Here is a 13,692-nt window from a genome sequence, read left to right on the forward strand (position 1 = left end):
AACATTGGGATTGAATCGCAGAAGAAGAACCTGGTTGCTGGATCAGGCCAATGGCCCCTCTAGTCCAGGATCCCGTTCTCACAGTGTGGGAAACCAGGTGCCCATGGGAAACCTGCAAGCAGGACCCTCATGGTAGCCAACCAGATGTCCCAGGGAGAAGCCCACAAGCAGCGATCTCCTCACTTGTGGTTCCCAGTGACTTTTATTCAGGAGCATTGCTGCCGCCAAGCGTGGAGACAGAACATAGCCATCGTGGCTAGTAGGCATTGATAGGCTTATCCTCAATTAATTTGTCTCCTCCCCTTTAAATATGGTGGCTGCTATGGCCAAAAGACTGCCATTGCTGCACTGGGAAGATAAATTTACGGCTCCATTTAATCAATGGATTGGAGACATGACTACACTTGGTACTTATGAGTGCATTGCTTATAGACATAGGCTTTGCCTGGATGAGTATAATGAAATTTGGAACCATTTATACAACATATAATAAGTTAAATATATACATATATACACGTACGTGTGTGTGTGTGTGTGGTGTGTGTGTGTGTGTTTGGGTCATAACAGTATCTATATATTAGATAAGTATATTTGGAATTGTAATTGTTAATTTTTATAGTGCAGTAGTATACTTTTCTTTCTTTCTTTTTCTTTCTTTCACATTCTCAGTTTTTATTGCTATTCTATGTCATTTATTTTAAGTGTTGTTAAAACAATGGTAATAATAAAAAAATTAAAGTTGAAGGCTGTTGCAGCCTCTCGTGGGAGCGAGCACCATAGTCTGACCATGAGTTGTGTCACGATTTTCCAGTGTTCAGCTTCATTGAATGTCCAAGAGTTGTTGTGTTATGAGGGAGAGGGGAAGAAAGGGGGGGAAACTATTCACTTTCTCCATGCCAATTTTATCCACTTCTCTCATGTCACTTCTTATTCTCTTTCCCTGTAAATGAAAATGGTCCAGTGGAGATGTATTGTGGAGCCACCACCACCATACCAATGCTTTGGCAATTTTCCAAATTCAATTCAAATTTCCTACTCTTTGTGAGTTGTGCACATTGTGAAATTTACCACCAGCTGTCTTGTTCCATTCTGGTTTATGCCAATCTGGACTACGCTCACCATAATTGAATTATGGTGCTGGAGGAGACTCTTGAGAGTCCCATGGACTGCAAAAAATATCAGACTTATCCATCCTTCAAGAAATCAGCCCTGAGTGCTCACTGGAAGGGCAGATCCTGAAGTTGAGGCTCCAGTACTTTGGCCACTCATGAGAAGAGAAGACTCCCTGGAAAAGACCCTGATGTTGGGAAAGATGGAGGGCAAAAGGAGAAGGGGACGGCAGAGGATGAGATGGTTGGACAGTGTTCTCGAAGCGACTGGCATGAGTTTGGCCAAACTGCGGGAGGCAGTGGAGGATAGGGGTGCCTGGCATGCTCTGGACAGGTCTACCACTGTCCTTAGAGTTCTGTGTGGGCAAAAGTAGTTTTGAAAGCTAACTGGTTTAAAGTGACCATGTATTAAAATTAGATCCTGGATTTCATCTGTTTCTTGCATTCTGGTGTGATAAATAGAAATGAAGATTTTTTTTAAATTTATCATTAGTTTATTAGATTATATACTATTCTTCATCCTAAGATCTCAGGGAAGTCCACAAATGCAAGATAAAACCTTAAAGTAAGTACAACAATGGCAAGCAGATGCCTATGGGAAGCCCAAGTCAGGACATGAGTGCAACAGTTCTCTCCCACTGCTCTTCTCTATCAACTGGAATTCGGATACACACTGCCTCTGATCATCCTAGCCAGTAGGTTGTTAATAGCTGGAACCTCCCTAGATTTGTCTAATCACATTTTAAAACCATCCAAACTGGCCAGTGCTAGTTGAGTGTAGGTTTGTTGTTCAGTCATTCAGTCGTATCCAACTCTTCATGACCCCATGGACCAGAGCACGCCAGGCACGCCTATCTTTCACTGCCTCCCGCAGTTTGGCCAAACTCATGCCAGTCATTTCGAGAACACTGTCCAACCATCTCATCCTCTGTCATCCCCTTCTCCTTGTGCCCTCCATCTTTCCCAACATTAGGGTCTTTTCTAGGGAGTCTTCTCTTCTCGTGAGGTGAAGATTAATTAAATGTAAATACATTTGGGATTAGAACCTGCAATGACTGGACTTCTGAACTGGGGAGAATGGAAAAGAAACACCTTAATTTACTCGGTTGGTGCATTTTTTTTTTTTTTTAACAAATTTTATTAGCATTTTCGTAATATAACACAAACCCAACCCCACACCTACAAATACAAAAACAAATACAAATACACATAATGTCAGGATTCTTCTTCTTATTTGTATATCTTACAAAAAAAAAATTCTACTTCTGAATCTTGACGTTTGACTTCCCCCGCCTTTTCACCTTCGGTTTTAAATCAATATACTATTTCCTTAACAACTTTTCTCTATAAAAAAATTTAACTTTACTTAAAAATAACACAATTATCTTGATCTTTTTATTATAACCTAAATCTTAACCATATATTCTTAAACCTAAACTTATTTCTTCTATCCTTTATCATGCTGCTTTTGACTTAAGATTCAATATCTCCTTACTTATTTAAAATAAACTTATAATTAACAGACTTCACACTCCGATTTCGGATACCATGACAGACCATTTGGATTATACATTTAATACTTCAACCCACTCCCCTCTGTCCATTGTCTTTTTCTGTCTTTCACCAGAACCGGATCTCCAATTATCTTCTTCTGAGTGTCCACAGATCCAGGCATTCACAACAAACCTAGCATCGAGCTTCAGGGTGTTCATCACTTCCTTTCTGGGCTCCTCCGTGCCTTTGTACCATACTTCTTCTTCTTGTAGAAATCTTAATTCCATGTCCCTTGCCCCCGAGCTGCCACCTCGGAGTCTGGATATTATAAATTTTCCCGTTCCAGGGCTGCCACCCCCAGAAATCGGTTCCTTTTCCCGGAGTTGCCCAGCCATTTCGAACCATCCTTCAAGCACCCCTCCCAGCTCTTTGCCAAGGTTTGATTCCATTGTATAAAACTTTTGAAAAGCCTCCTCTGTGGAAAGTGAGTCCTTTTTATTTATAATTCCACTCAAAACTTGCAGTTTCCGATTAAGCAGTTCCAGCTTCAAGACAGTGAGCATTTCCTCATCCTTTAAACCAGAGTTCGATACCAGTGCAAACACAAATTCCAGCATTTTAGAAGGGAGGGTGAGTGTCAGATTTCAGTTCCTGTCTCTTCCTTCCTTTGTTTCAATTTTTTCCCACGACAGTCCAAGTCGTCGCCATTTCTCCGAGGCCGGAGTATAAAGACCAAAACTTCAAATGGAGATATTTTTTCCCCAATTAACCCCCAAGGGAAATCCCAGCAGTCTCAGTTTTCAAATTCCAGATACTTTCTATCGATTGTTGTAGCAGCAGTCACTTAAACGGTTAATTTCTTTCACCTCCCGAAGGGAGAGAGGCGGGCTGCCTTTCTTCTTTCCCCCAGATCGTTCCAAGAATACAAAGAGTCAATCAAATACTCACAGCCACTGGGTTCTTATCAGCTCGTTAAAGACAGGTAGAACTTAGACGCTCATCACAGGCTTTGTCGCCGCATTTACATCCCGGTTGGGGCATGTCCCCTATAGCCCGGCTCCGTCGTCCCTTCACCCCCACTCCCCCTTTACAGGGGGAGCGGGGGAAGGGTTCGGAGCCACAACGGGCACAGCCGGGGAGCCCAGGGTGCGGGACGCTCTTCCCGCACCCCAACCGGAGCCCCGCTTTGCGGTAGCAGGGCTCCTAACCCCCGGGATGGACTGGGTGCTTCGCAGCCGAAGCAGCCCACGACCACCCGCAATGGCGTGCCGCCGGAAGTCTCGGTTGGTGCATTTGCACTGCACCAACCTCACTGCTGTGAACTTAGCAGCTCTGTCCTACCAAGTGAGCTGCTTCGGAATGATGCTGTGCAGAGTGCAGCATGCCCAGTTCCCCCGTTCAGTTCTACGGGGCAAAGTAAATGGTTTTCAATGGCCAAGACTAAGAAAAAGGACTAACCCAACTGTGTCCCCCCACAAAAGTGAGTGACTTCTATTCACTCCAAGGAAACCTGGCGGCCTGTGTATGTGTGTGTGTGTGTGAAACATGTTGTTGTGCATACACTGAAGAACGATATATCTCACCCCCGGGGGTCCCTACAGCATCCTGTCTCCTCCGGGCCATTCCTGCAATGGACATTTTATTTATATGATATAAACCCCAGTACCATCTTTTCTGCAGAAAGATGGCAGTTAAGAGTCAGGGCATTCTGTGCTGGTCTTGTGAGCTTTTTCATTCTGTAGCAGGATGAACTCTGCATGCCAAGCCAGCACATCTGCGAAGCCAGTCTTGAGCTGTGTCACTTCTGATTTAGCTCAACACGATTGCTCCGTGGAGCTGGCATAGAACCTAATGGAGAATGGCTTGGCCTATTTCACCGGCGAGATTGAATACAGAGGGTGGGGGACAGAGAAAGAGAGAGGGGGAGGAGGAGGAGGTTGGCTGCAGAAGGTCTTCTTGTTTCTAGCTGATTAGATGTGCCAGTTCAGAGAAGGACTCTCAGGCCTGAATTCTGTTCCGTTCTAATTTTTTTGCAACCCGAAACATTTTTGTTAAAACAAGTAGGTCTTCTGATGCTAGCGAAACATGCCAACACTTTGCAGGAGCTTCTGCTAAGCTCTGCATTTTTAATTTTTTTTTTGCGAACTTGTTTGCAAAGCAAGAGGTGACAACATCTTTGGGCAAGAACTGGTGTTGGCCACATTCTGGTGCAATGGAGCCAAAGTTTAAACATGTTGATGGCTGCAGTCCTGTAGATACTTACCTTGGGAACAGAGTAATCCAACACCCCTCTATCTCATTCTGGAGGGAGTTTGGTTGAGGTAGAGAAGCCCGTCTGTCGAGGTATGCCTGGCTCGGTTGGCTCTGGGGGCAAGGAGAATCTGCCATGGAGATCCCCACTTTGCCTGCTGAGATCATGAATGGGCAGCTGCTTCATGGCTGGGACTGAAGGGAGTGGTAGTCAAAAACACATGGAGGGCTTCTTCATTCTTTCTTTCTTCTTTGGCGATCACTCGTAGCCGAGTAAGATTTTCTTCCATAAACACAGTTTTAACAATGAATCCGTAAGTGACTGTGGAAGCCAATTCTGGATCCACACGTCCTTCCACAGTGGGGACATAGGTTTCTAGGAGGGAGTTGATCACGGTGAGGGTTTGCCAAGCATGCCTTCCTCTTAGCACGTTTCCCCCTTTCGTCCTGAGTTTGAGTGTCTTCAAAGCCCATGACACCTTTGGTAAAGGCTGTTCTCCAACTGGAGCGCTTGCAGACCAGTGTTTCCCAGTTGTCAGCGTTTATATTACATTTTTTTCAAAATTTGCCTTGAGGCAGTCTTTAAACCTCTTTTGTTGACCACCAGCATTATGCTTTCCATTTTTAAGTTTGGAATAGAGTAGTTGCTTTGGAAGATGATATCAGGCATCCACAACATGACCACTCCAGCAAAGTTGATGTTGAAGAATCATTGCTTCGACACTGGTGATCTTTGCTTCTTCCAGTACACTGGTATTAGTTTGCCTGTCTTCCCAAGTGATGTTGTCAGGGAACTGTCCCCGGCACAGCGCAAGGCGGTGGAAGGGCTCTCTGGATGCTACAGAGAGCCGCAGCCCCACCTGACCAGCAGCACCTCCTCTGGAGCGAAGGGAGCAGCGAGATCTCCTCGGGGAAGGGCATGGCTCTCAGGAGACGGAGGGTCGAGGCTCTGGGATGTAGGAGAGACCCTGCACTCCCCTGGTCCCAAGGGCGATGAAGGAGGCACGCAATTTCTATCACCCCAAAGGCGTTGAGGGGTGAAACAAAGGATGGAAGGCGGAGTTTTCGTATACCGAAACTCTTTTGTTGGGATCAGAACCGGAAGGGGCCATTCCCGGATTCTGATGCTGTTTGATACAGACATGAACTTTTTTAGCTCTGCACTGTACATAGTTGCACACTAAAACTATGAAAGGAAAACTCGAGTTTGGCCTGCTTACTCATGAGCAACTAACCGCAGACCTTACAGATGTGTAAAACTGCAGCATGAGTTTCTTATTGATTCATGTTCATTTGCTTTAGCCCCAGGCCAAAATCAAAATAATAGCAGTAGCTAATGCCAGGCTTAGAGAAGCTTCCTAATACTACAAACCCTGGTAAATATACCCTGGGATAATCCAGATAACTGCTAGGCACATTCACTTTAATGGATTCCAGCACAACAGAGGGAAAAGAAGCCATTATCTGCTTTCTTGCTTGCTTCTTCCTGGTTTGTTTTTTCATCCAGTCATTTGCATCTAAAGCAACTGCCTTTTCAAATGCTTAACCAATAATTACAATCTTTCAAGGACAATGTAATAAAGCTTTCCCAGTCATCTGCCACAAAAAGGCGATAAAACAAAGCAGGTTTCTTTGCAAACAGAAGCAGGTAAATGATATAAATGAGAATCGGAATAAGCAACAGTAGCACAGGTCTTCTGTAACATTGTGTAAGTCTTATTAGAAACATGAGAACATAAGAAGTGTTAGCAAACGTCCCGCCCGGGGCAAGTTGTGAGACTGAGCCCCCAGGCAGGGACGAAGCCTGGGTGCACTCCTGGCTACTCAAGTCCACTGGCACATTGATATGCGATTGTTCCCAGTGTGGAGAACAACACACACAAGCCATTAAGGCTAAACTATTTTATTGTAGATAAATGCAGTGTGTGTCTCTGCTTGCCAGCTGAGTAAGTCAGAGCTGTGCATAATGCATCTAGCATCTCTCTCTTGGCCAGAACTGAAAGTGAAAGTAAAGATATACAGTAACATCACATGGTTGTGAAAGCTGATAAAACAGCTGTCTTTCTCATGGGAAAAACACAAGTCATACCAGCCTCGCTGCTGCTTTTGCGCTCGGTCTGTACCAATATCCTAACAAGAAGAACCTGCTGAAATCAGGCCAGTGACCCATCTAGTCCAGCATCTAGCTGTTCTCATGGTGGCCAGCTAGTTGCCTGTGGGAACCCAGCAAGCAGAATCTGAAAACAAGAGCCCTCCCCTCTCCTGTGGTTTCTAGCAACTGGTATTCAGAAGTATTGGTGTCTCCAGATGTGGCGGCAGAGCACAGCCATCACTGCCGGTAGCCACTGATACCCTCTCCTCCATGAATTTGTGGGATCTTCTTTTGAAGCTATCTAGGTTGGTGAACATCACTGCCTCCTATGGGAGCTACATACATTAAGAAGTACTTTCCTTCATTTTGTGGGAATGTTTAGGAGTGTGGATGATGATATTTAATTTATGTATCTTATCCCAGCTTGAGTTAACAAGCTCCAAACTTAGCAGAGTTCCATTCCCTTTCTAAAACACAGCAGAGATGGTTGCATAGGCTTGCTAAAGCTTCTATAAGAAATATATTCCTGGTATATTCCCCTTCTTCCCTCTTAAAAGTAAAGACACAACACAGTACTGTTTATAAGATATAAAAGAGTTTACTTACAGGCATCCTGAGTTATAATACAGCATACAGTCTCAGAAAGGCAGACAGGCTTAGATAAATGTATTTACATGTAGAAGCTAACTCCATAAAGAAGCAGGCTTCACTAGGCCTCTCTTGGCTGGAAGCCAAGAGGGCATTCTGTCTCTGAGATGCTCTTCCTTGAAGAAGCGATTCCAAAAGAGAAAGATGGGGTCTGTTTCTGTGGTTTTGTGTAAACCTCCCCAGGTGAAACCACACCCATCTCCAGTTACATAGAGGAAGTTGTCTCAGTCCAGGTAAACAGGAAGTTAAGGCTGGAGGACTGAGACACCTTCATGTCCACTCTAGCAATGTTGTGTTTTGACTGCTCTGTGTTTATTTACATCCCACACATTTGTCGTGATAAAAGTCATAAATCACCATCTTATGGTTGAGATGAGATTTTTGAATGCCTGTCACCTTGGTTACTTGTGCAGCCGATAATTCCACCCTCTGCCCAGGTATTGATATGGCTTTGTAGCCTAATCCATGGTCCTGCTAAACCGCACTTTCACCCCCTATTGGATTATGCATTTCAGGTTTGCGAAGTGCAGAACGACACGGAGATGATCTGCCAAGCACCAGCGGTGGAACCGAATAACCAGACCGACCCTCCTGTGCGGCCAGATGAGTTTGGCTTCATCTTGGACAACGTCCACTCCTTGCTGATCCTCGAGAAACCCAACTTCACCTACTACCCAAACCCCATCTTTGAGGCTTTCAATCCCTCTGGGATTTTGGAGCTGAAACCAGGGACCCCTGTGATATTAAAGGTATGGAGAGAGGGAGCGGTGGTCCAAAAATGAAACCACGCCATCCATTTGCTAGTGAATCCCCAAATTTCTAGTGAAGTGTGTGGTGTCCTTTTGACTAAATTCTGATGTTCTCACATTAGTTCAGTGGCCATTACAAATAAACATAAAGGTAAAGGGACCCTTGACCATTAGGTCCAGTCGCAGACAACTCTGGGGTTGCGGTGCTCATCTCACTTTACTGGCCGAGGGAGCCGGCGTACAGCTTTCGGGTCATGTGGCCAGCATGACTAAGCTGCTTCTGGCAAACAAGAGCAGTGCACGGAAATGCCGTTTACATTCCCGCTGGAGCAATACCTATTTATCTACTTACACTTTGACGTGCTTTTGAACTACTAGATTGACAGGAGCAGGGACCGAGCTACGGGAGCTCACCCTTTGCGGGGATTCAAACCGCCAACCTTCCGATCGGCAAGCCCTAGGCTCTGTGGCTTAACCCACAGATGAACATAAGGATGCCATATTTTGAGCCCATATCACCGGGGCACTGGATGGTTCTTGGGCGTATGTTTCAGTGTTCATTGAACCAGAGAACGTTTTGCTACAAACTTCCCACTTTCTGCAGTGAAATGTACAGTTGGATCTTGCTGGATGTCAAAGCTAAAAATGACCCAGGGCCTTTCACTCTCCGCAAGGGCCTCTGCTCCTTCATGTTGCTCACCTATTGATGGGTTTTGTTTCTTTCAACACAGGGTAAAAACCTAATCCCATTGACAGGAGGGAACGCCAAGCTGAATTACACTGTTCTGGTTGGTGAGAAGCCCTGTGTTCCCACGGTGTCTGAAGTGCAGCTGCTGTGCGAGTCCCCAATCTCACTGGACGGCATAAAGTGACGGTGAGCAAAGGCGCTAATACGCTGCAGAGCAAATGCAATTCTCTTCTGGAGGAAAGGTTGGGTTCTGCAGCCTGCATAAATCATGCAGTTGAAGAAATGTGCATAATGTATCTTCTTTTGCATAATGTATTCTTTCACTGCTTTGAGTTTTTTGTTGATTAAGCCATATCTAAACCCTGTTGAATAAAATAAGTCATTATCCTTCAGCTTTTACTGATTTGTTCCTCTTTTTTTGCTAGTTATGGAGAAAGGTAAGGTGTTCTTCAAACCACTCAGCCCTGCAGATCTTTCTTGGGCACATCTCTGGCTTCTCAGGTTTCAGCACACACTCTTTCAAGCATATCCTTGAAACCACATGGGCTAGAAACTTGGCTTTAGAAGTAAAGGAACCGGAGTCTCAGGAAGCTGAGTGTTGCAGGCAGCGCCACATTCGGGGCTTTGCAGAGTGTCTTTCCGGAGTGCCTTGAACTTATCCGGTCTCCTCATTTCCTTCCTCTAACTTGCAGGCTCGCGTTGGAGGGATGGAGTTTTCCCCAGGGATGGTGAACATCTCCCCACAGCCCACTTAGCCTGCCCGCCATTGTCAGCATTGCCGTGGCAGGGGGGCTCCTCATCATCTTCATTGTGGCCGTGCTGATTGCCTACAAGCGCAAGTCCCGCGAGAGTGACCTCACCCTCAAACGGCTCCAGATGCAAATGGACAACTTGGAGTCCGGGTCGCCTTGGAGTGCAAGGAAGGTACGGCAAGCGGAAGGGACCAAAAATATATGAAAAACCGTGGGAGGATCCTTCTGTCATATGCAAAGTAGAGAAGTGTGCATCTGGCAACAGGAGAGCCCATTTTGAGATGCAGGGCAACCTGAGAATGTGTGTAGGCGTGTAGACCAGTTGGCTCATGTTATAGCTAAGAATGGAACTGCTAGCAAAGGAATTGTGTGGAAAGGAGTAGGTTAAGGGGACAGGAGAGACTGAAGTTCCAGTTGCCTTGGGGCAGTCAGACTGTACATGGCTTAGAACAGGAGTGGGGCAGACCTTCATAAGCTCAAGGGCCACATTCCCTTCCAGACAACATTCCAGGGGCCACACAGACAAAGCCAAAAGCAATTGCAGCACAAGTGCAATGTTTACGTGTGTACAATAGGTCGATTTCTACACGTCGAGGGGGGTCAACCCTCCCTGGCTAATGGGCTGCCAGCTTTAGTCCCTTCTCATCTGTCACTCTACGAAAACAGATGGCACCGGGCAATCGACTCCTTTTGAATGATGGGTCAAAGATACAACACATTTTGTAATGGGACTGGTCTCTATATTGTACACATTTCTGATTAATGCCTCCGTTGGGGCCCATAGTCAAAAGTCATGCTGGGAATCTAATTGGGACATAGGAGCAGAGGAATGGTCTGTGGACCAAGCCTCCATACAGGTCATCGCCAGCTCAAACTTGAGAGCTCTTTCTAAAGTTAGAACGTGGCTGGTATCATACTCCATGACAGCTCTCCTCCATGCATCCAGGTATATCTTCACTGTGTTGGAGGGGCAGCCATGTAGTTGGCATATAAACACATATGGTGGGACTGCTCAAAGGTCTGGATTTTGGAACGTTGTATTTGCTCAGTTAGTTTAGTTAGTTTCTTGATAGCAAAAGAAACTATTGCTCCATCTTTTCACCTGGTGCATTTGAACCAGTATGGGCTTTGAAAAATAAAGAACTTATTTGTCATCTCTTATCAGCAGCCTGGGCTGTATTGCCAAATTCTGGAAGACCTTTAATCTTAGTAATTTGGATGCTTGTATTCTACAGTTTCGCAAATTGCCCTTCTTGAAAATATATCCCACAAACTAAAAAGTATAACGGGCAGAACTCGAATGACGCTTGCTTTGCTATATGGGATGGTTTTATTTCTTATTCAAGGCATTTAGTTTCTCAGTGTCACCAGTATATGCAAATTCCTAGCTCACGTCAGGCTATATAGAACCTTTATTCTCAATAATGATGGAATTCACAGGTGGAAAATTCTTTTATTTTATTTTTTAAAAAATATTTATTATTTGTAAAGAGAATCTTTGTATGAGTCAATATTTTACTATCCCTTGGAGCTGCACTGTATCTTTATACTTTTGTCCTTCCGGGCAGTGGTGTTTTATGGTTTAAATTTTAATTCTTTGTCTTCTTTCTTTTTGTTACATTTGCACTTTTTTGTTAACAAATCAATAAAATATATATATTAAAAAATAAATAAAAGTAGGCTTTCAGTGTTCAGTTTAATCTAAATCATGTTTTATTATCTCTGTTGTTTTTTATTTCTTGTTTTGCCGGCTGTTAATCTTGTTGATTCGGTTACTGTGTTTTTATCACTGAAGTTTTTTTAAACCACCCAACGAGGCTGCGAAGCAGGGCTAGTAGAGGATGTGGGGAGTGTCCGGGGGGGGGTTGGAATCCCAAGAGCCAGATAAACAGGATTGTGGGGCCACATTCATCCCTGGACCCGATGTTCCCCATCCTCAGTTTAGAGCCAGGAAGAAGGAATGGGAGGGGAAGAGACCTGATGGCCAATAAGCAAGGAATAATGAAAGACCCACCTATTGCATCAGACCACCAGGAATAGCCTCTACTTCATTTGAAAGCAGCTCTCCAAGCAGAGACAGAAGCCTTTCCCAGCTCTGCCACCCAAGACTCTTAACAGGAGATGGCCAGCCTTGAATCTGGGATTTCATATGGGCAAAACAAGTGATCCTTCACTGAGCTTTGGACATCGTGGTGTGTGTTCTTTCAGTGTCTGGGCACTGCTCCACCAAACTTGGTCTGTCCTTGCCCAGCTCCAACCTGCCTCCCTTATTTGCATAAAATCCAGGGTTGGCACCTGTTGGGATCTGAGGTGAGATACACCCGCAGCAGAAGGTGCGCCCAGTTCCATTCACCAGCTTACGGTCCAAAATAGTTTACTGCTGTAGAAGATAAGGCTTCATTAATACAGTTCCAGACATTGATATAGACATACAGCTCGTAGGCTTTGTAGATACAGATACAGATATGTACAGTGGCACCTCGGGTTAAGAACTTAATTCGTTACAGAGGTCCATTCTTAACCTGAAATGCTAATTGGGCCTTCTGCTGCCGCTGCACTGCTAGCATGCGATTTCCATTCTTAACCTGGAGCAACCACTTCCTGGTTAGTGGAGTTTGTAACCCGAAGCATCTGTAACCTGAAACGTCTGTAACCTGAAGTGTCTGTAACCTGAAGTGTCTGTAACCTGAAGTGTCTGTAACCCAAGGTTACCACTGTACAAGCACAAGGTAGACATAAGGTTGCTGCAGCTTCAAGATGTAACACAGACTCCGCCTCATGAGCAGACTCACTGACTAATGAGCTGGCACATCTTACTCACTTAGGTGGCACCTGGGCCATTGCCATAGCAACGGGCTTGTCCGACCTTGCACCTAATCATAGAATAGTAGAGTTAGAAGCGGCCACAAGTGTCACCTAGTCTAACCCCCTGCAATTCAGAAATCTTCTGCCCAATGTGGAGCTCAAACCCACGACCCTGAGATTAAGAATTTAATTGAGCGATCCCTCAGGGGATGATTTGTGCTCTTAGCTTCCTCCTCTTTGGTCTCAGTGTTGTCTCGACAGAACTCTGCAAGGTGGGGACGGTAAAACTAGAATGAGTTGGCTTTGCCTGCCATTGGCTGTGGCACCACCTGCTGTTGGGCTCCCTGGCTTCTGCCCTACCAGTGCAGGTGAACACCAGCTAAAGCTGTACCTTAGCCAAGCCATGCTTTGGGGGAGTTGCCTTGAGGGGACATTTCTCTATGGTATGCAACCCTCGCATCCCATCCTTCCATAAAGAGCTCAGGGCAGTGTAGAGGAGGGTGCCCCTACTTAGCCTTCCGGGACCTCAATAAGGTAGGATAGGCTGGGAGATGTTGATGAGCCCTGGGTATTTCTGTGAATTTCATGACAGGGTGAGAATTTTAGCTTGTGCTGTTCCGATCACAGCCTGATGTTCAGTCCACTGCGCTGCCCCAGATCTTCTCCACTTAGGATTAATATTTCCCTTTAATATTCCAGCTTTTTGTCTCCTTCCTCTCCCCCGCCACCTTAAATCACAGCTTTTGCAGAACTGCAGACTGACATCCATGAGCTGACTAGCGATTTAGATGGAGCTGGCATCCCGTTTCTGGATTACCGGACCTATACCATGAGGGTGCTTTTCCCTGGCATCGAAGATCACCCTGTGCTGAGGGATCTGGAGGTAAGCACATTCCTTAAACACAGGAACGCCGGAAGCTGCCTTATGCTGACACAGACCATTGGTCCATCTAGCTCCATATTGTCTGCACTGATTGGCAGAAGCTCTCCAGGGTTCGAGATGAGAGACATCCCAGGTCTATCTGGAGATGTTGGTGATAGAAAGAGAGGGAGGGTGAGAGGAGAGACAGCAAGAAGGTCAGCACAGTGCAAATGCCCCAGCAGA

The 13,692-nt window shown here is 45.4% G+C and overlaps 1 protein-coding gene across 1 annotated transcript in view; it reads left to right on the forward strand.

Annotated features, from left to right (window-relative positions):
- PLXNA4 (plexin A4) overlaps positions 1–13,692 on the forward strand; it is a 535,577-nt gene that overhangs the window by 459,074 nt on the left and 62,811 nt on the right. Inside the window, 7 exon segments of the mRNA XM_033162012.1 lie at positions 8,109–8,342; positions 9,074–9,182; positions 9,185–9,216; positions 9,723–9,772; positions 9,774–9,925; positions 9,928–9,954; positions 13,328–13,470. Of these exon segments, the coding sequence (XP_033017903.1) occupies positions 8,109–8,342; positions 9,074–9,182; positions 9,185–9,216; positions 9,723–9,772; positions 9,774–9,925; positions 9,928–9,954; positions 13,328–13,470 (747 nt within the window).

This window comes from Lacerta agilis, chromosome 10 (genome assembly GCF_009819535.1).
Source record: "Lacerta agilis isolate rLacAgi1 chromosome 10, rLacAgi1.pri, whole genome shotgun sequence".
NCBI classification, from domain to species: Eukaryota; Metazoa; Chordata; class Lepidosauria; order Squamata; family Lacertidae; genus Lacerta; species Lacerta agilis.